This window comes from Festucalex cinctus, chromosome 10 (genome assembly GCF_051991245.1).
Source record: "Festucalex cinctus isolate MCC-2025b chromosome 10, RoL_Fcin_1.0, whole genome shotgun sequence".
Classification (NCBI taxonomy): Eukaryota; Metazoa; Chordata; class Actinopteri; order Syngnathiformes; family Syngnathidae; genus Festucalex; species Festucalex cinctus.
Window position 1 is genome coordinate 20,028,892 of NC_135420.1, and position 22,610 is coordinate 20,051,501.

General features: G+C 43.4%; 1 protein-coding gene and 1 long non-coding RNA gene across 6 annotated transcripts; one reads left to right on the plus strand and one right to left on the minus strand.

The window, feature by feature from the left end:
- Positions 1–2,484: 2,484 nt before the first annotated feature.
- Positions 2,485–22,303, minus strand: dot1l (DOT1-like histone H3K79 methyltransferase). Of its 5 annotated transcripts, none has more exons than XM_077535376.1 (29): positions 21,969–22,303; positions 15,221–15,264; positions 15,026–15,100; positions 14,716–14,779; positions 14,277–14,505; positions 14,088–14,182; positions 13,528–13,590; positions 13,397–13,452; positions 13,225–13,304; positions 13,003–13,071; positions 12,800–12,906; positions 12,460–12,501; positions 12,272–12,367; positions 11,787–12,000; positions 11,565–11,678; positions 11,401–11,492; positions 10,836–10,937; positions 10,372–10,509; positions 9,732–9,857; positions 9,181–9,611; positions 9,012–9,111; positions 8,797–8,946; positions 8,674–8,716; positions 7,655–8,298; positions 7,381–7,586; positions 7,172–7,245; positions 6,172–6,828; positions 4,113–4,770; positions 2,485–3,936 (listed from the first exon to the last, which is right to left on the minus strand). In XM_077535376.1, exons 1-28 carry the CDS (start codon positions 22,047–22,049, stop codon positions 4,217–4,219), a joined length of 4,746 nt encoding a protein of 1,581 aa, XP_077391502.1. In that variant the 5' UTR covers positions 22,050–22,303; the 3' UTR covers positions 2,485–3,936; positions 4,113–4,216. The 5 variants fall into 5 exon arrangements, with proteins under 5 accessions (XP_077391502.1, XP_077391504.1, XP_077391501.1 ...); XM_077535378.1 differs by lacking the exon at positions 4,113–4,770 and having other exon boundaries at positions 6,172–6,271; positions 6,340–6,828; positions 11,787–12,003; XM_077535375.1 differs by having other exon boundaries at positions 11,787–12,003.
- Positions 10,848–12,134, plus strand: LOC144027656 (uncharacterized). The gene is made up of 3 exons (XR_013285503.1): positions 10,848–11,024; positions 11,503–11,670; positions 11,770–12,134. It is a non-coding gene; the product is annotated as an uncharacterized LOC144027656 (long non-coding RNA).
- Positions 22,304–22,610: the final 307 nt, after the last annotated feature.

The following is a 22,610-nucleotide window of genomic DNA, read 5'->3' on the forward strand; positions in this document are numbered from 1 at the left end:
CCCTGGACTGGTTGCCAGCCAATCACAGGGCACACAGAGACGAACAACCATCCACACCCACAAGCACACCTAGGGACAATTCGGAGCGCCCAATTAACTTGCCATGTCTTTGGAATGTGGGAGGAGACCGGAGTACCCAGAGAAGACCCACACAGGCATGGGGAGAACATGCAAACCCCACCCAGGAAGACCGGAGCCTGGACTCGATCTTGCATCCTCAGTAATGTGAGGCGGACGTGCTAACCAGTCATCCACCATGCCGCCCTTCAATTTTTTTCAGTTTAAAATGCTTGTTATATCCATTTAATTTAGTGACTTTATTGTTTTTAACTTTAGCCTGTTACATCAGGTAGTATATCAAGTAGAAAACATACTGGGAAACTTTTCAATGTCGAATACATTTATAGAAATTAATATATTTGAATATTTCTTTGTAAAAAACTAAAAAAAAAAAAAAAAAATACAAAATTGAAGGCCTAACAGGCAAAATACAGAAACGAGCACCATAGCATTAATAAACAGTCGTCGTTTTATGCTGTCAATATCCAATAGAATAGATCACATTCAATCCAATCCATCTGAAACCCAAACAAATCCAACAGTGACTTGTAATTATTTTCGATTACGGCTCAGTTCCTGTGTACCTTTGACGAATATTTTGAGCAGACATTGCACCTCTAAAGTGACAATAATGTACTTGATATTTAAAACACTGCATCCCTTTGATCACACAGACCTACAAAAGTGTCTGGAAGCGGTAATAAAAAAAAAAAAAGCAGGTTCTCACGTGCACATCCCGACGAGCCCTCCGTGGAAGGTTTACCGGCGAGAGAGCGAACCCACGGGAGAAGTCGCGTTTTTGAACGATTAGCTGCAAACGTCCTGGTTTTACGTGCAGGAGAGCACCGAGCTGTCTCGTTTGACTAGCAGTTCTACAAAACAGGACAGGAAATCTGTAAGACAAAATTAAACCGCAGAGATATGATGGAAATGACACCATTGAGAAGAAAAAACAAGTGTTTGCTACAGACAGACTACAGTGGGGTGGGGAACATCAGATCAGATTTGAGATAAACGCCGCTCAAAGTTCAACATATTGGGCAATTTCAGTACGTTTTGCACAGCTTGCTGCTCTCTAACGAGCTGAATGGCAAATTCAATCAATGAATGGACCAATACATATCCTGGTTCAATTATACAGTAATCAGCATTTAAACAGTCTTCTTAGCATTTTGACATCTTGAACAGCACCTTGAAATTTCGAGGCTTCAAAGTGGCTATTCATCTGAGGGAGGGATTAGCAGATTGCAGCAGAAATACAGAGACTGGAAGAGTCACAGAAAGGCATAGATGTCCTTTTCGCCAATCCAACAACTGTTGTGAATTTTGCCATTGAGCTCATTGTTAGTGAAGACCAAGTTGTGCAAAAGTAGCGAAAGAAAAAAACAAAAACAGAACCTCCGCACCCGAGGGCAACCAACCAATCAACGGCAGAAGGCGTGGCTGACAAGGTGTCAATCAGTCCTGTGCACTTGCAATTAGGCTTGAGGATCTTTGGTGAAACAATGATGGAATATTCACCTATTAGCAAACAAAGGTTAATTGGTTCGCAAATTGTAGCGATGCGGATTTAGCAACTTTTCTTCACGGCAGTTATGTTTACCACCTCTCTTTGATTTTTAATTGATTGTACATTCATTTAGTATCAGCAGCACTCCATCACGGATAAGTGATGCTAACAGCGTAGCACTCACGGCTAACCTCATCTTGAAATCTCAACCCAAAGCCCAATATCGCAAGATTTGTGAGCAATATATTGTAAACGTCGTTTGTGGGGGATTTTTAAATCAGCTTCACTGGAATTTTGTTTGAATTTCACTGCAGGCCGCACGTGGCCCAAGGTTCCCCACCCCTAGTCAGCAATTGTGTTCAAAAAGGAGTCTCACTCACACACACAAAAAAAGTGTTTTACATCAGTGCGGCTCTTGCAGTACCCACAAAATCCTCAGAAGGGCTTCATCCGTAAGACATGTTGCTTTGTTTGCACCATTAATTGTTCAATTTCATGTTTAAAACAGAAGCACCGTTTGTTTGTTTGTTTGTTTTATTCCTGCAGAGTTTAAGAAAATGAAAACAAAACAACACGACAGGAGAACATCCTGTCGTGTTTGCTCCGCCACAGCACCTCGGCACGTTGTGCCGCCATGTTTGTTAAGGTCATGTGGTGGCTGAAGACTGAATGTGGGAGTCACAATGCAGCACCGATAAGATCTTTTTTTTTCCTCATATATATATTTAGACATATATAATTACATATTAAATATAGCTTTGCGTTGGCGCATTTGTACAAAACAGTGTTTTTTTTCACTGAATGTTTTTTTTTTCTATCCAAAAGTGTTGTACACCCCAATACAATATTAAATAAATGAAATTAAAAGGCCAAAAAAGGGGAGTTTACAAAAAAACAAAAAACAAATCCCTGTGTACAGCACAATGTGTTGCCTTTGTATTTTGGATTTTTGTCCACTAGAAGAATAAATAAAATCAGGCACGGTCCAAATTTAGCACCATTGTTTTCTGACAGCGAGTCACAAACTATATTGCATTGTACAATACATACAACAGGATTTATAAAAAAAAAAAAAAAAAAAAAAAAAAAAGAAGAAGAAGGAAAAGGGAAATAGGGGGACATAAATATATAAATCTAACAACTGTACAGTCAAGAGAATGAATCATATTCACAGTACAAACACAAAAACGACAACACAAAAACAAAAAGTTGAGTGAAGTAGTCCAGTCGTTTGTTGTGGCAAATGGTAAAACGGTTTTCCCAGTGTGAGGATGCGTGCGTCTGTTTGTGTGTATTTAACGCATTTTAGAGTCGTAAAACCTCGGTCTACATCCGCGGCGCCCAGCAGCTCAAATAAATAGACAACGTTCATCTTAAGAAGAGGTTAAAAAAAAAAACATCCTGCTTTGAGAGGGCCTCAAAGTAGTGCCACTTAGAAAAACTTAATAATAATAATAATAATAATAATAATAATAATAAATACAGAAACATGCAGTGCTTCTGTTTATTTCTTCCTGTCATTCTTATTATTTTTGATATAATCTACCTGGATTTAGCTTCACTTAACTCGACAGCAGTGCCAGAGAGAACGAACACAGAGCACCATTTTGTAGCAGAATATTGAGTCATGTTTACGCGCTGACGAGGCAGAAATTAACGGCTTTTGGAGTAAACGCTCTTTTAGATGTCTGATGAAACAAGACCATAATCTCCGCTGATATGTTGTTACAAGTCTGATGTTACAGAGGACAGAAAGGGAAACGCAGAATTGCTTTGATCCAGTTAGTTAGGAAATGAAAGCTCTGTGAGCTTAAAGCAGCCAGATTAGTTCTGTTGTAGTTCTTGTTTTGTTCCTTTTGAATGAAACGACAGGCGGGTCCTAAAAAAACAATTATGCTACAAATGCAACTGTTTGTTGTTATCCAGTGTGAACGTAATCAAAACATGAATTTCCTCATCTTATTTCATAGTTCAGATGTAACAAAAACAAACAGAAAAGACACGCTTGTGATATCTGAGTAGAATTCAAAGAACGGGTCAAACAGGAAGTGACTCCTCCAAAAGAGGAAGTTGTGTGCTTGTTGTATTAATCCATTTCTTACTGCTCTCTAAAAAAGATGTATCAAACAACAATTGACATCTAAACACGACCGGTTCCTTTGAATTCTGCTCATGGTGATCACATGTATGTAATGTTTGTGTGTGCGTGTGTGTATGTCCCAGTACAGAAGCCGGTCTTGGAGGCGGTCCGGTAGTACAGACGTATTAAAGCACCAGTAAGTGAGGAGCAGAGTGCCTTGGGTCCACACCTGGACATTTGCATAGTTTTTGTTTTTTTTAATGTTGAGGTAGTTTTCAGCAATTACCTAAAAGGCCAAACAAAACAAAAGACACTCAGAATTTTTTTGAATACATAAGAAAAGGCCAGTAAATTGTAACTTTTCCAATGCATGTACCCAAACCTGGACTGTGCAGTGCAAAAACCTCCAGTCAGACTCAAAACTCATTTTCATTGTACAGTAAGATTGTAGGAGAAACTTACCTTGGTCCATTTAGAACAATGAACTCCCTTATAAGTCTCTCTTGCTCTCTCTCTCTCTCTGATTGCCCGCAACAGCACCTCCCCCATTCCCTCACCCCCAAAACCTATCTCGGTCGGGAGCCAGGGAGCGGGGTGGTGGTGGTGAAGGTGCCATGCGTCCCCATAGTCCTCCGCATGCTGCCGCCAGCACCCGAGATACTGACGGGCGCGTGCGGCGCTGGCGGGGGCAAGCGGGGGGAGTAGTGCACAGCGTATGGACGAGACGTGGAGGACGGCAAAGAGGAAGAAGAGGTGGCGGAGAGAACGACAGAGGAAGAGGAGACAGTGAGGGTGTGCACCCTCTGGTGATGAAGCGAGGAGTGCGGCAGACGCGACGCGTGGGATGGCGGCGGGTTGTTGGCGGGCGCGGGGGCCGACGTGGAGGAAGGGGCGCTGTGCAGGGGCGGTGGAGGGGGCAGAGAGAGCGCGGGAGGGGCGGGGCTGTGCAGCACCGACTGGGTGCGACTATGCTGGGCCTGCGACGACGGGGAGGGAGGGAGAGGCGAGGAAGCGGGCTGGGGGGAGGAGAGACTGAGCAGAGAGCCGAGGCCTCCGGATGTGGGCAGCGACGCCCCGAACTGATGGGAGGATACGGAGGGAACCGCGTGGTGAAAGGTACCTGCAAATCATATAGCAGAAATGGAGGGAGCGGGTGGGGGGGCAAGAAAGCAGGGAAGCAGATACAAGTAGCAAAGAAAAGGAATGGGGAAGCAGGGGAGGGGGAGAAGAGAGAAGCGAGGGCTGAGCCAGGTAGCGCTAAGCGAGTCTCCAGACAAGCACACGCAAAGCAAAACAGAGTCAGACCACTGTTTCTTTTTAAAATAAGGACTAGGTCAGCTTTAAAGGTGACAGATTGTCGTATGAAAATTGGCTGTTGAAAGTCAGGTACTTTAGGACTAGGAATGTAACGTCGATATTCAAAGGTCACGATACGATAAGATAAATATGATATGAAGCTCACAATACGATAATTATCAGAATATCGTGGGGATGGGGATATAAAAAAAACCAACTCAAAATAAGCACAATATTGTGTTTTTGTACATCTAACAGCAGTGACAAACAAACAGGCTTGACCATGTCATGTCACGTCATGAGTATCATGGTCAATGTCTTTCACAATGCTGTGTTCGGCTGAAACAGGCAAAGAGTACCGGTAATGTTTTTTTTTTAATGGAGATGTTAAAAAATACTTGCTGGTATGACTATGGGAATGATAACCACCTGCTTAAAATTAAAATAATGGGATGGCGTGGCTCAATGGTAGAGTGGTCGTCTCCCAACTCAGAGGTTGTGGCTTCACTCCCACGCTATTGTGCCCACATTGAGGCATACTTGATGCCGAACCCCCAGTTGCTCCTGATGCTGCGTCATCAGTAAGTGAATGAGTAGTCGGATGGAAAGCTCTTTGATGGCCTTGCAAGCTGGAAAAGCGCTGTATAAACGAAGTACCATTTACCATTTAATTAAACTGCACTAATGAACTAACCACCAGAGGGTGCTAGAACGACACAAATGGAATATTACCTTGCCTTTTTATTATCATGACCACCATATAGGCAATTTTAAGATCGCAATATTGCTTTCTATCGTTACATTCCTAATTAGCATGCCTCCTAGATTGTGAACAAAAAAAAATCCATGTCTCCTTTAAAACCATCATCAGTTGGTCATTTTTATTTTTATTTTTTTTAAGTGTTCAAGTGAAATGACTCTGACACTAGCAAAAGACACACCCACAGAAAATGACAAAATACCCAACATATTACAGTCATATTAAATTAATTACAATTTCATTTTTGTTGCCATGCAGCATTTTCCAAGGGTGTTTGCAACTGCAGCCAAGCAGCCAGTCAAAGCGCGGCAGCACAGACAGCCAGAGGTAGCAACAGCTTGGACCTCCACTTACCTCCCTGTTCGCAGGCCGTCTGGTTCCCTTTCACAGGAAGGCTAACACTATCCCTCACTCTGACTGTTTAATGACTGAGAATAAAAGAAATAAATCAGGCAATGTACTCACCTCCCGCTGCTCCGCCGGCGAGCCCAGCGCTAGAAAAGCTGCCCAGGCCAGAGTGTCCGTTGACCAGTCGTGTGCTGGCGCTTGCGCCCGAGCTTCCTGTCTGGGCCCCGAACAGCGTCTGTAAGACCGAGGTCCCTCCGAGTGGGAACTGAGAGCCCAGGTACTGACCCACTGAAGATCCTGTCGAAACTGTGACAGGGCTGCCACCGACTTTGCCGCTCAGAATGCCCGCGCCGCTGCTGGCGGCAGCAGCTATGAAGATGTTCTGACTGGAATGGCTGCTGCTCGTCTTGAGCTCCCAATCCCGAGGGGCTTTCTGCTTCTGTAAAACTTGGCGGGGGTCAGAACTGCTGCCCGTCAGCCCTCCTCCGCTAACAGTGCTTCGGTTGCCAGCCTCTTGGCTCAGGAAAGGGTTGGGATTCGTGTAGCTGGATAAATCTCCGTCGCTTCCCTTCCTGGGATGTTGTTTGTGATCGGCATCCGAGTTTGACCCACCCATACCAAATGGAGAGCCTCCTTGTCTCAGGTCAGAGTTGGGTTGCTTAGGGTCAGAAATGGGTGAAAAGGTTGACTTCCATTTGCTTGTAGAGGACAGTGATGATGAGGAGGAGGCCTCACTGCCTGTACTGTTGCCGCTGCTGCTGCCTGACTTCCTACCTAGCGAACACACAAGAAGTGGGACGTGGAGACGCAAAATATATTATTTTAATAGGTATATATATATATATATATATATATATATATATGTATATATTAAAATTGCTTTTACACAAATAGTCAGGTCTTAGAAGTGTTAAGTTTAATACCAAGTTAATTTTGTTAGCGACCTATTTCTGAAAAATGTGCCTTTGAGCAAGCTGTTGTGCACTTCTGCAGAAACAGTTGAGCTAATTTTCTCAGTGTTGGGGTATTTTGACAAAAGCCTCTAACAGGCGTGCTATTAAAACACATGAAAAATATTTTAAATTATGGGGGGAAAAAAAAAAACATTGTTCATTACCTCTTTCACCATCACCAAGTCTACTGTGTCCATCTCTGCTCTCCAAGGATATCGTAGCAATTTTCCTTTCAATCCTACAAATAAAACATGCACATAAAAATCTACATTAAAAAAAGGGCCATGAACATAAGAAATTAAAAACACACAAATCAATTACACAATTTAAATGACAAACAATTCGTTCGATGTACTGATTTTAACTGAATTACCGTGAGCTGGTGCTGTCAGCTGGAAATCCTGAGTCCTCATCATCAGTGCTGGCGGCGGAGGAGTAACGGCCAGTGCCGTTGACCTCCAGGGGACGCTCCCTCTTCAAAACTGGAGGTTGGTCCAGGGTTGGCGCGCCGGGGCTGCGGCTCGATTGCTCCGGCGAAGAGATGGCGGCAATGTCCAGAGGCTGGTTGATGTTGCTCACCTGTTGATGACAATCATCAGCTGACACTTGAAGCTCCAGGGTCAAATGCTCGTTAGTGGGTGACTCACCATGGAATTGATGTTGAGTGGGGATCCGGAGGAGTGGTTGTTAGCACTGACCCCGGGGAAGGACCTCCTCTTTGGTGAGCCGCTGGCGGTGACGGCCACCGTAGAGCCGCGCTTCCGCCTCCCCCGCTTGCGTCCTTCTTGAGGAGCGAGGCCGTGCGCGGAGTGTGATGATGACGACGTGTGCGTGGGGGGCGTGTGCGCGTGCTGCGTTCCGGGAGACTGGTGGTTGTGGTTTCCGTGGTTACTGTGGTATCCCTGCTTGGTCGAGCTGCCGGCGTGGTGGTGGTGGTGGTGGTGGAGGCGCGATCCTCCGGCCAAGCCACCTCCACTGCCCGATGATGAGGAAGAGGACGAGGAGGAGGAGGAGGAAGAGGAGAAAAAGATCCTCCTCCGCAGTTCATTGTCTTGGGGTTCCGTGTCGGACTCGGTCTCCTGACGTTCCTGACCGTCTTCTGGAAGAATCCTCTGCGGTCCGTCTGCATAATGTAGAACCCCTCCGGTGCTGAGTGGAGGGCTCTGGATCGGACCTCCTCTGCTCATGGGTCCCGTCAGAGGTGTGTTGGTGTGTGGAGGCGATAAAGAAGCACCATTTTGTTCCTCTGGGTGGGGACCTCCATTCATGAGCCCTGAGCTAGATGAATATCCTGCAATGAACAACAAAGATAATCAAACACAATTACAGTGCACTTGATTTACATAGAGCAGAGGTTTAATTATGTTCAAAAATCTTATTTAAAAAAATATATAAAATAAAAAAATAAAAATATTCATAACCTTTTTCCACATTTTAAGTTGCAGTCTTTCTGATTCCAAAGTGGAATAAATTCAGTTTTTTACTCAGTTCGAATTGGCCAAGGGGCTCAAGATTGAACCCAGAAAGACCAGGTTAAAGGACACTTGCTCAAAATACGCATGTGCTGTTTTGTTTCGACAGTGAGCAACAAGTTGCGAATTAATGAGTTATTAATTGTACTTTTTATTTCTATAAATGCATTCAGAAGCCAACAGATTTTCCTTACCATTGATTTGACTGGCCTGAGACACAGGGCTAGGAGTACTTCTCTGCAATGGGGGGGGGGGGGAACAGCATATTGTGATGCCAAATAAAACGTGACACCTTTCAATGTGTTGAGAATACTCACCAGTCTCTCGGCCCGACTGGGCAGCACCACGCTGGCCAGTGGAATGCTGACTGGAAGTTTGCTTGGGTGAACAGTGCTCAGTGGAATACTTATTGGAAGGCTTGTGATACTGCTGTCTGCCTGAACAGATGGACTCTTCTCCTTTCCACCCTGATGGGAAAATGCCTGCTTAGAAAACAGAACATCCCACATGCACATGACTAAAAATCAATTACCCTCTCAGTGCTTTTTGGAGTATTCTGGGCATCCGATGCATGAGGGGATGGGCTACCCTGCTTGGCTCCAAGAGGAGAGTTAAGGCCACCCATATCTCCTCTGGAATAGAACAAAATTGATACCGTTAAAACAAATCAAGTTGCAGGAGCTTTTAGCGGGATTACACACCTGTGTATGGGCAAGCCAGGGCCTCTAAAGTGGCCAGCAGCTGCGGGTTCCTGGTTGAGGTGCCTGCGCAAGGCAATTTTGGCAGGGGAGAAGCGCGTGTAGTCGGGAAGAGCGTGGGAGACGTGCTGCCTCTGTCGAGCCTCGGGCATGGCAACTTCGTGGTCAGGGGAGATCGGCAGATAGCGAGAAAGAAGCTCCGCCTTGGTGTTCCCGCGCTCGAAAGAGGGCGAGCCGATACCGTTGATAGGGCGTTCCGGGCTGATGCCATTGAGAGCTGGGACTGAGGACAGGCCGAACTTGGAGGGGTCCAGGTCAGCGGTCGAACGGGATTCCAGGTTCTTTCGGTAAGGGGAGCCCTCATGAGGGCTGTAAGATTTGAGCTGAAGAAGCTCCTGTTGCCTTTGACTTTTCTCCAACTCCACAATGCTGATCTATAATCACCAGAGGGAGCCACTACTTCATTCAACATGATGCTGTCACGTCAGAGAGACCATTATCCACTGAACAGCTCAGTGATTATATATATTTTTTCTCAAAATAAATGTCCTCACCTGCAACTCCAAGCAATGTCTCTGCTTCTCGGAGATCTGTCTGCGCAGGGCCAGCTTCTCTTTCAGCAGACTCTCCAGACACAAAGAGCCCCAATCCAACTTCAGCTCCTCACATCGAGACTTTAGCTGCAACCCAAACTCAGTTTAAATTCTACTCCATACCAAAAACAATACACTACTTTTAGGATGGCTGCAGGACTGCAGGACAAAGCGACCAATTTCCATCTAAGGCCTATATCCGATTTCTTTAGACCGTCTATTTCCAGATACATCTCAAGTGACACATATGGCTCTGTTTAACTAAACTGATGGAAAAAAAATCTGTATGTGCAAAGGCCCAAATTGTATTACACAGAAGCTACCTATGGGTGTATTCCTACGACATCAAGCTCATATTCAAAAATATATAAGACAAAATGAATTTGGATCAACATTTGAACAAGGGAAAAAAAAAATTTCTTTAGTTTTTTCCACTTTATACTGCTATTGTGCTATGACGCAAATCCTGATTGTGTCACTTTAAAAAAAAGATAGCTAAAAAAAATGAGTCATCTGACCTATGCAGTGTAAATCCAGCAGTTGCCAACTTGTACTCAAATCTCAAATTGAAAGCAACTTGTCATCAGCATTGGTGTCTCACCAGCAGCACGCTGTGATCTCGCAATGAAGCCATGTCTCTCTCAAGCTGTTTGGTCTGCTCTTTCAGCTGGTGGTTGTGGGCAGATATCTCCTTCTGGGCCTGCAGCAGGTCCTCCACAGTGAGAGCTTTCACTCCCAGCTAAACCCCACAGCAAAACATCATCAATTTTCAATGTGGCAGACAAGAGTGTCCTTGATCACAGTGCTTGATGCAGCACGTGGGTTTGCGTTATGTATTTGGGAAGAAGATACTAGTTTGGTTTGATGATGACAGTGCGGGGTCTGGGACAAATAACTAAAAATAGAATTGGTAACAAAGGCAAAATTAGTTTTGAAAAATCAGAGGCGACTTTGAAAGCACTGAATGAAAACAAGATAGCGAATCACAAACCACGGTATTTCACTAATAATGACACGTTTCTGCTCTTGTCTTTTGATGCCGTTTTAAATGGGGGCGGCACTCACCTCATCCAGTTTGGTCTGAAAGAGACCTTTGATCTTGTCCTTGTGAGACTGGCAGATGGAATGGAGCTGCTCTGCCTGCATGGACAAATCCCTGTGTTTTTGCTAAAAACAAAAGCCAGGGTACAAGCAATAAGACTTTGGACTTGAGATGGACAAACAGTGAACTGAAGAACTACCAGAGATCAAAACGTGAGCTAAAAAGGTCCCATGCATCAAAATCCAATTTCAACTGGTCTGGTATAAGTTTGACATCTATGCGATTTGTTCACCGATTGCAAGAGCCATTTGAAATGCAAATCAGAAACTAGAAAATCAGATTTAGGTGTCAATATGATGTAGATATGCTACTCGTTGAAGTACCTGCCCACATTATACTGACACATCGACTCAATTTTAGAAAAATGGCAATAATATTTATTAAGTACTTCAGAGCACCAACACATTTGTAAACCCCTAGCATGAACAGTCAATGTCAATGTAGCATTTGCAGCCAAAAATAGACATATGTATCCAGTCAGATTTAGTACCTTTTTTACAAGATGTAAAAAGTACAGGCATGAACTACCTTCTCCTGCTCTAAAAGCTGCTGGAGATTGGATTGATACTGAGGAGTCTTCATGTAGGCCATAAACTGGAGGTATTGAACTTTGATGTTATCTGTTGACAGACCGGCAACACAATCAGTTTCCTGAAAAAACTGGTGTGGATTCACAGCTATCCTCGGCTTACGTAGCAGTTGTTGCAGGCCGGGAGGGGTTGGGCTCAGCAGCAGTTGATTGGCTGGATAGTGCTGAACCTTTGGAGGTAGCTGGTAAAAGGGACTCCGCGGTTGCAGGTATGCATCTGCGCACACAACAAGTATGAGTTAGACGAGTTTTAAAGCCACACACATATGATATCATTCCTCTCATTAATAAGAACAAATTGTGTGCAGAATTGTGTTCCTCTGACCCTGAGGGGGCGCTGCGGAAAGGGTCTTGGCATGCAGCAAATCCAACGCGCTCTGGTTCTTTTTCTTGTCGACAGCCGGCGCCGCCTTCTTGGGCCGTCCCCTCTTCTTGTTGTTCAGCTTGCGACCCTTGGCCAACAGTTTTGGTTGACGGGGCTTGGCAGCGGGCTTGACCACGGTCACCAACGGGGGGCGCTCCTCCTCCCCACAGGAATCCTGCTGTAACACCAAATATATAAATAGTGGTCAAACATGTCACCTTTCCGTGTTGGTTATCTTGTATCTGTGATCCCAACAATGTTCCAGGCCAAACGGAGAAAACGAAAAAAATAAAATAAAATTATTGATCAGTCTGAAGGAAATTTACATACATTACATTGAATAATTTTGCTCCCATTTTTTTTCTATTCTGTTGTGTCAAAAAACCAGTCCAAGGCACAAAAAGTTTGAATACTGCTACAATAATGATAGCACATTCTAGCGGTACCTTGATTTGTTCCTTCGGTTTGGTGGGCGTGGTGCTATTGCTTTTGCTGTCCTTAGTATCTTTCTGCTGACGTCGCCGAGCTGCCTCTTGCTCTTCCTGTATTGAGATGGTTAGAAAAGTTTGACACAGAAACTTCAATAACTACTGGAGTACATTTAACCACAAAGGGGACGAATATCAGGACTTACCCTGAGTTTAGGATTTTTGAGACTAGCGAAGTAGTTTTCAAGCTGAAAATGAGGGACAAAGAATCATTGTTTTTTTTTTAACAAAAATGACACATAAAACACTATGAACAGAAGGAGCATAGAGTGAATATTTAGCTTATAAATAACCGTCCCGAAAAGCCAACCCAAAGGAATAATCAATTAATTTGATGTATGTCATATACGGTATTCATAAATTGACCATAAACTGAAATGAAGAGTTTGCTACACATTGGCTTTAGTGACATATCATAATTGCTAGTAGTAGTTCTTGAAGGTGGAAAGGATGTTGACTGAATAGTCATAAAACAATTCTCCTTACTATGGTGCGGTCTATGGTGTGCAGGTAGTAGGAGACTGGCTTCCCAGTCCAGGACACGGAGCCCTTCAGTGGCGAGAGCTCTACCACACGCATTATTGTGCCTATATCTACGGGTGACAGAGACGACCATCAAAGGCGACCGTACAAATCGCTGGTCAGTAGAGATGAAAATGTGTAGTCAAAAACGAAAGTGTGGCACTTACCACTCAAGTTTCGGCTGTTTATTCGAAAGTTCAAAGGTGCAAATGGTTTGGAGGATACAATTTTTCCACCTGAAAAGTAACATTTTAGAATTTCAATGTTGTGCAGTGCAAGATGGGCAGTCATCCTCCGAGAAAAGAATCAAATGAAAATATTTCCGTGAAATTATGCTAAAAAATACAGTGTGTTTTCTTGATGAAATTATTTGCAGTTTTATTACTAACCTTCCTTCATGTTAGCAAAACGTTCCTTCAGCTGGTGATCTACCTCTGGACCAAAGGCAAAATTATTCACAAAAATAATACTGCGAGACAGAAGAAGAAAGAAGTACCAGTCAGAAAATGTCTGCCACTTTATGAATGCCGTACGGTGTTTCCAATTTTTGTTCATGTCAACCTTGTGGTGGCGATCCTTTCTTTCCATTCTTCAGACAAAAAATCTCCTCTCTCCAGCTGGAAAGGTAAGACAAGGAAGAATTAATGATTTTTTTCACTTCTAATAGTGACGGTTTAGAAAACAGTACTTACAGTGTACTCCCCGTGTTTCTTCCCATACCATTTCATCCACTTTTTAAACTCTTTGTCCATGCTCTGTAAGAAATAAGATCAACATCACTACACACAAAGTAGAAAGGCATTTTTTCTTGATAAAGAAAACAAATGAATGAGAAATAAAGGAGAGAATGGATATTGAAGCAAATCTTGGCAATGTCCATAGCCCATTCGTTGGCCATAGCCTCCTATTTCAGTGACTGACACTCTCCATGCTTTGCTTTTTAGCCACAAGTATGTGTGAAATTATAAATATAGTCAAGTATTATATACAGCAAGTGTATGGCTTGGTGGTGGCTGTTATATCTGCAAAATTGCATCGCCATTCACCTGCAATTAAAACATTGAATCAAAGCAAAACCAGTGGCTGGCGGTCATGAAAATTCGTTCCAGAGTCCCGCACAATGCAACATAGCTCATTAGCATTCAGTCATGGCGCAAGGGTGCGCCCTGGAATGGTAAGCAGCCAATCGCAGATTATCTAAAACTCTCAATCAAAATAAAGTGTCAAATGTTTTGAGCTGTGTGCGTGTTACCTCTGCATAGGTTGCTGGAATGTCTGCTTTCTCTACACCGTAGTAGTGTTTACAGTTGGTCGCCGCTGCAACCTGCAGCACTACCTGACCCACGCCTACACAGCACAAACATTAGACTTAGTATTGACAATACAATCCGACCTTTGGACGACCGCACTGGCATTTCATGCAGCAGTGCATTTGGCTTACCACTGCCAAGGTCCACGAAGGTGTCATCCTCCATCATTTCCATCTCGTCGATGATCTGCGCCACCAGGTCGAAGGAGGTCTCGCCATAAACCTCGGGCGAGAAGGGCTCGTAGTTGTTGAGCTTCTCCGGGTCGGTCACCGAGTGGTTGTAAACCTGCTGGAGGATGTGTCGCAGCAGCCCGTTGGAAGGCCGCTTGTTCAACTTCATGGGCTGGGTGGTCCCTTTCCACTAGAGAGAGAAGATTTATGTTCAGCATAGTACAAACAAGTCATTTAGTCAACACCTCCTGAAGTCCAAAATTAATAATCTATACCTCTGATCACAATGGAATGTTTCATATTTTTAAAAGTGGAGGAATTGCTGTGTTGGGTTCGTTCATGGTTACATCGTTAGGTTACAAAAAATTTCAAATTCATTTCACATGTAATTGGTGCTTACCAGTTGGTGAATGCTGTCAATGGCCCTGTTGTATTTGTCACACAGTCTCTGCATACTCTCATAACTGTTTCAATTCAAACAAAAGATACCAAAAATAACAGATTAGAAACATCACACTGGCATTTGTATGAGAGAAATGTACTTGCGTGATTATTAAGGGCGTTAAAAACTCGCATGTCAAACCCAAAAGGTAAGCAGAGCTGCACTGAGCTTACAATGCATATTACATAATATACCTCCTCTAGTGATGTTCACTGATCATCTCCACTTTCTTTGAAGTGACGCGCATGTGTGCCATTCGGACGCTCACCTCTTGGTGTCGTAGTCGATGAGCACATAGTTTTCCATTGCCAGCTTGAGGTCTGGAATCTCCTCGCACACCCACCTTGGAAACACACACACACGATTTAGTCACAAACCGATACACCTGACAGTCACACAGCAATAAAAAAAACAAAAACAAATGGCGTGTTGTGTTGAGTCAGGGCGCAGAGGCGACGCTTACCGGATGGTCTCGATGATTTCATGGGCAGCATCGTGGTGTTTATCCTGGAAAGAGAAAGAAGTGACATTTACTAGAATGTCATTGTGAATCGGAACATACAGTGGGGGAAGAAAAACACAACGAATGGGGAATAACCACTTAAGAAAAATGAGCTGTAACTGAACAGGATTACACATGCGTACAGTCATACGCCTCATGTAATTACTCATAAGCAGAGTGAGGCACTTAATAGGAAATGACTTCATGATTACAAACGCCATGCTCACTTTTCTCAGTCATTACACACTGAGGCATGCTGCGACGCTTTGAGTCCAACACAAACACAGCTTGTCATATTACAAGCTCTAGAAGGCACACAGGCATCCGAATTTCTCAATTGGACGCCTGAAAAAAAAAAAAAACACAACAGCTTGCAGCAGTGCGACCAGCCTGTTGAGGGGTGGGAGAGGAAGAAGATATTAGTGACGCTCACCTCTGTAGACTACAAAATATTTCATATGTGCTTGGAGTGCAATTTTCTAAACGCGTGTGTAGATTTTATCTGTTAACATTGCGTTAGTGATATGAGTTAAGCAGCAAAATCCAGCAGTTTTTAATCAATATCAGAAGGCGCCGGTGGCCATTTTGCCACTTGCTGTCGAGTGACAATGACATCACAATTGCTCAGGTAACAACCAATCACAGCTCCGCTTCAGAAAATGTGGGCTCAGGCAATGACCGATCACAGCGCACCGGTTTTCTGAAGCTGAGCTGTGATTGGTTGTTACATTAGAGCAACTGTGATGTCATTTTTACGCGACAGCAAGTGGCAATTCGTCCGCTCCCTGAGATGTATAAAAAAGGCTGGATTTTGCTGCATAACTCACATCCCACAAATGTAATTTTAATCAAAATGTCATGTGTAAATGAGTGAGGCCACATATAAAGTTACTGTCAAGAAATTTTTAAGGTTGACTTTAAAATAACCCCTTTAAAATATAAGACTGGACAAAAAAGCAGCCGTCGATATTTCCGTCATTCATATGGAGCGTTACCCCCCACCATCACTACAGAGGATAATTTGAACGTGATAAATGCTGTATAGTGCTGCTGGTAAACAATATGAAAGAAGGTTTAAACACCAGTTGTAAAGGTTCTCTCCTTTTTTAAACCCAATTGTTGCATGTATTTTTCAGCAATATTGGCTGGTAAACAGATTGGAAAAGTACTGACATTCTCTACTTGAGTAAAAGTATAATTGTGTAAAAAAAACTTTGGTAAAAGTTCCTTAGTCCACTCTTCACTGACATGGTGTCAAAAAAAGAAAGTTGGGCGCACCATTGGCACCAATGAAATTAGTTTCGAGCCCTTTATTAGTTGATGACGTAATGACTTATTATAGCCTATCCCAGCTGAATTTGATAAGAGGACTTTTCCATGATGGACTGGTCAACATCAACCAATCACAGGGCACATATTGCTGGTGCAGGGCCGAAACTTTGGACCTCAAAAATGGTGACATTTCAGCATGTTTGTTCAACCATTTGAACGATTACCCATTATGGAGTATGGGAGTAAACTTCTTTCATGTACTGTCGGCTTAAAATAGCTTGGTGTCCTCACTCAGACATCCTTAATAAAACTATCATCTGCACGGCTAGATGGTAATCTTGACAGCAGTGCGCGGGAGCAACGGTGTGCTCAAGTTGCAGTGAGAGCCCGAGCTGACCCACTGACCCACTTTTCCCAGTCACACTGCGGCGCACGTCCAAGGGAGTGCCTCTGGTGGAGGCAACGCAGGGAAGGAGAAAGTGAGAGAAGTGAGGTGGCAGTGGGGGGGGTGACGAAAGGAAAGCGAAAGTAAGGAGAGGCAGGCGGTGGAGAAATGTGAAGGCCGGCCAGGCGGTGGGCGAGAAGGCAAAAACCTGCTATTTGTCAGCTGATCTGCGGGCTGGGCTAACAGCTCACAGGCTGCGGCTTCCCGCGCAATATTGCCCGCCAACACTCCCACAAGCTGCGTGCGCGCGCACATTCAAATATGCGCAGGAAAGGCTACTCCTGCCAGCACAGTAAATTATCAACATAACTACTAGCTACCTTGCTGCAACTACAACACACCCCAGTGCAAGGCGACATAAATACATCGAAAATGGTCGGTATGCGTGCGGGATACCGCACGAGGGAAGTCACATGATGGCACGGAACAGCACACAGCAACACCAGTAGAGAGCTGAGGCTAAAAATAAACCAGTGAAAGGGAGACACCCTCCCATCTATCTCACTGTATACTCGGAACACAGTCATACAAATCAATGAAGTGTATAAGAAAGACCTTTAGTTTGGTGTGTTTAACTCAACTGAGGTGAACTAGAAGTGTTAGGCTATCAGCTAAATTGTAGACATAAAAACTAGGGTTGTCCCGATCTGATTGGAAATCGGGGCCAATCACATAACTTCCAGCTGATCATCTTGGGTAAATAAATAAATTAATAATACATATTGATTGATTTTTAACTCATTCCTTCCCCTCCACAAATTATCTCGGGTATTATATGCGGCTCGCCCCCATCCCCAAATGATGTGCGTTTTTTTAATGCACTAGACGCAGGAGAACCTTATGCAAGTCCCCAGCAAGCCCCCCCCCCCCCCCCAAATGAAGTACATTTACCATCAGAAGCACGGTAACTCAGTGGTTGGTTAGCCCATCTGCATCACAGTGAAATAATTTTGCAACTTCCCCGGGTCTTCTCCTGGTACTCTGGCTTCCTCCCTCCTCCCCAAAACGTGAACATGCATGTTATGTTAGGTTAACTGAAGACACAATTGTCTACAGTTGTGAATGCTTATTTGTCTATACTGTACGTGTCCAGCTCTCTCTCACCGGTGACTCAATGAGGACAAAATCCTACAGAAAACGGATGGCTAGATTTTAGGGTCCAGAAAGCAACCCACTTACATTTCTCAATATTTTCATTGTTTCAAAAAGTAAATGTGACTAACAATGAATTATGTCAATGTGATGTTGTGGTGTGTGGGCATCCAACGAGGTTGACAAGTGCGTGCCTTGTACTACAACACAATAGTCTTGTTGTGTGCGTGGAAAACGCTTTCAACACTGCGCCCATGCAATGTGGGTGAGTGATGCAATCATCTGTCATGGAGTGGAATCGATTGCTATAAGCTGACATTTAAAACAGAGCTTGGAATGAAACTGCTACTTCCATTCTGCCCTCTGTAGTGTGGATGTGGACCATATGGACATGGGGAGGAGAGAGGAAATCTCACCCCTTTGAAAACAGTTGGGGGTGTGCCTCAATGACATGACACAGGCGCAAGCGTGCCTCGAATTCCTGCCATGCTTGTTCTTGTGCGTGTATCCATGCGGACCACAACAAAAGGAAGTTGGCGAGACGGTCGAGGCAGTTGGGACAGTGTTATCAGTAGCGTAAAAGGGAGGGTCAACGTTTACACCCAATGCAGCCTGGAGTGGCTGATTGCGTCGACTTCATTTCCGTACTTAACAGTGTAGGCGGAGAGGAAACGTTCAGAAAATAACCCCCCCTTGAGTATTCTGAGAATTTCCACATTTTTTTCTTCAGTCACTGTCTCACCGCAATCACTACAGAATAGAAACACGGTTCAGTTTATGAGTCTCACTAAGACTGGAAGACAACCACTTCCTTTTCCACCACTTCTGCGGTGCTAGACAGCGAGAGCAAAAACTACCGTCAACTAATCTTAAGACGCTTAATCAGTGAAAGCTACCACTTAATGTTATTGCAAAGAGTCTTACACTGTAGGACGACCTTCAACGATTTATCAAATAACTCAACTTGGCTACGTGAGGATGGCAAGCCCAACTTAACAAAAATAATACCTGCACCTCACAATTTCAATTTATCGTGTTTAATAAGGCAAACTCAAAACTTATCTGATTCCTCGATAGGATAATTGGTACAATGAATGCTTGACTCACAAGTACAGTATCAGCCATTTTGGACAGTCACGTAATCATTGTGACATATCTCGTGCGTAAAATACACATTGAATGACATGGCTGCCAGTGACAAAGAACTCATGAGGAATTATTGCATCCCACGGAGGACATTAAAGTTGTAATTATACCTTACAGCAAAGAAGCACTTCTTCAAAAGCAGAAGATTCACCAAATATTTGTGTTAAGCCGAAAGCGGTGATGAAACTAGCCGATAAGGAGGATTCATTCAGCTGGCTGGCCCATAACAAGTTGAAGTTAGGCCCGTCTACAAGTTGCGTTGTTACAGAGGCTCAAATTACCAGTCAAGTCACCATTAATATTTGTTCGGCAGCTGCCGTTTCCGTACGGCATACGTCATCACGATGACGTGACCTGGATAATGGCATTCACCACGGCATGTTTTTATTTTGATACTTAATCAGTTTAAAAGAAAATTCAAGGAATAAGATGCCAGAGATATTTGCACTTTTATTCTTTATACACAATGCCTAATCCAGTACTGGAAACTGAGTTATAAGTTTTGCATCGCTTTAAGGACAAAAACAGCCAAGCCACTGCGGCCATGTGTTAAGTTGAAACAGATGTTCAGTCTCAGATAATAAAAACCAAACATATATGCCTGCATGTAATGCACAGGAGCAGCATACATACATATGGCTCAATGTCACCAAAGACATTTAGGGGCACACAAACAAGCTATCAAGACACTCCTTTAAGTGTCCAAGAATCCATACTATTAACCTAGTAGCAGTCTAACATTTTAGCCATTGTGTTGACAATTATTATACACCAACATAAGAATGGTCCGGTCAATTTTTGCACCCGAGTCACTTGATTTTGACTATCTGCAGATAGAATCCCGATCAGAAACCTCAGCAAAGCCTTAATTCACTGCCTTTGACAAGTATACTTGTCAATTATATTTTTTAGAGCGGGGATGGATGGCGGACAATTTGATTACGCTCCACTGTAAATGTCAAACTTGGAAAGAACTTTACTGATGCCCAACCACCGGTAGATGACATCATTGCCCCATTTTATACGAAATAAACACAGTTTCAGAGTCCATGGGAGAAATGGCTGTATTTTGGGAAACTTACATTTTTGTACTGTCAATTATAAAAGAACGGGACGAGGCAAAAAGTAGAGAGTCTATTCTGTCATTTGTCATTTTGGAATTTTCTAAAATGGCAGGCAGTGAATGAGTTAAAAAAAAAACAAATAAATAAATAACAATAAAAATAAAAAAAAAATAAAAAACAAGCACACATTCAAACGGTCCCAATTACCTTAATATATCTGAATTAAAGTATCACAAAACTATGTATATATTTTTTTATGTACGGCTCCAAGTCTAGTGTAGCAGTGGTTCCTCAAACCAAGTACACAAAATCTTTGTAGAATATCAATGCAAACAAATTATATGCAAGTTAAATCACATTGACATAGCCTAAATCAAGCACAATTCCCCAGATTGCCAACCATTGTAAAGCAGTCTAGTAGCATACTGACTGATCTTGCAAGACCCTGCAAAATAGTGTTCTGTGACATTACAAGCACCAACCCTGCACTACCAAATGAAAGAGTAGACTCTTTTTTTTTTTTCCCCATCAATCAAGGCGTCCACCTATTAGCAGTCAAACATGGGTTTGTTCTCCAAAACCACTGGTTTCTCACCAAAAAGCAGAGAACATGTCACACAGAAAAATGACTGACATTATTTTTTGTTTGTTGTGGCGCCTCAAATTATAAAACCACAGAAACCAAGACTGCGAAAATGCTTTGATGGCAAAATAATTTATAGAAATAGGATTTGAACGACGCTGACTCATCTCATGGCTCGCACTGATTTTTCTTCTTTTTTAAATTACGTGGCGATCATTGTTGAGTAACCTTTTCTTACAATCATGAGATTCCAGCGTCTACCGCAACAAACAATGTTTATTTATGCCATACATATACGTACCATGTTGAATGACGTTGGCATTTTTCTCCCCCATAATCGAAGTGACAAGCAGAAATTCACAGTCTATACTCAACGTTATTCCATTAATGTGACATGTTAAATTTGAGAACCCCCACCAAAATTTCAGCCCGTACAAGTTAACTGGTGAACATTTTTCCCGAAACTTGTCAGCCAATCAGAGAAAGGTCGCGGATTAAGAAATACTTCTTATTGGACCAATCTCTGGAGGAGATATCACACAAAAATATTCCCAAAAATGATTATTTTATTTTTTTTTACACTTAATTCCTCCAGAACCCATCAATTTGATCTGCAAAGTGTATCTGTCATTTTGCTGCATGCATTTGCTGCCTTGCCTCACCTGTCCAACTGTACATGAGAAAACAGCGAGAGAACTAGAAATGCTGCACACATACAGAGATGACAGATTTACGGCATATGTAAACACATTACCAGAGCTTTTAATTGGCTGAGGTAGGGAAAAGTAATTGGTTTAGTGTGTTTTCTTAGTGCTCCATATGAAAGATACTTGAAAATACATCATGCATTGCAAATTATTAATAAGTTACGGCTCTCCAACTCTAGTTTCGAAACCACTGTTTTAATCAACGCGACACTGACAACATTGCGAGGTGAGGTGACACAAGGTGAATTGTGCCCAAGTCCTTAGTTGACACACCAGGGCTGTCCTAACCACACTTAGCGTGCCCGATCTCGGAAGTGGCTAGGCTAGGTAACAAAGCCAAAACACACACATCACCAATGCATAATATATATCCTACAGCATGTTGACAAATAACACTTACGTAAACCGGTAAGGGCCAAGGGTAGCCAGCGGCTTCTGCTCCAACCGGCGATTTGAGCCTGAGCTCCAGCTTTTCTCCCATTCTCCACTTGACGGCGGCTTGGGTTTGCGGCTAGCGAGCTAGGCTAGCTAGTAGACTGCTCTCCGCGAGCTACAGCGTGAGCATGTTGAGGCGGGTCCAAACGTGTTTTCCAGAAAAAAACAAAAACAGCGCCCCCAAACAGGCGTCGAGGCGTGGGATAAGCACAAGGTGACGTCTGACTCAGTTCCGAATTGTCAATAAAAATGCCCCCCTTTATGACCACTGGCAATAACACCTCGTCTGTGTGGCCGCCATCTTGCCCGGCATTGAAAAACTATGGCAGGAGGCCACACACACAGGGGAGAGTGACGTCACCGAAGGGGATGGGCTTTGAGGTCGGGGAACCATGACAGCGGGTGGCGGTGCGCCACTTTTACAAATGTTTTCACTTTTTTTTTTTCCCCGGCAACTATTCACACATTCGAGTTCTTAGTCTAAATATAAACGTAAATAAAGAAAATATGCAAATTATTTTTCATGACTGAATGTCACTCAGCGACGAGACTGACGCGATCACGTGACAGCATTGACACGCACAAAGCTAAACTGGATTTGCTTCTC

Bases quoted from the DNA above. Each gene is read 5' to 3' on its own strand.
- dot1l (XM_077535375.1), bottom strand. From the start codon at position 22,049: ATGGGAGAAAAGCTGGAGCTCAGGCTCAAATCGCCGGTTGGAGCAGAA. The intron at 14,780-15,025 runs GTGAGCGTCCGA...GAATTGAAACAG, and splicing joins ATCGACTACGACACCAAGAG to TTATGAGAGTATGCAGAGAC. The intron at 11,493-11,564 runs GTAAGCCGAGGA...GTCTGTCAACAG, and splicing joins CGGCCTGCAACAACTGCTAC to ATAACATCAAAGTTCAATAC.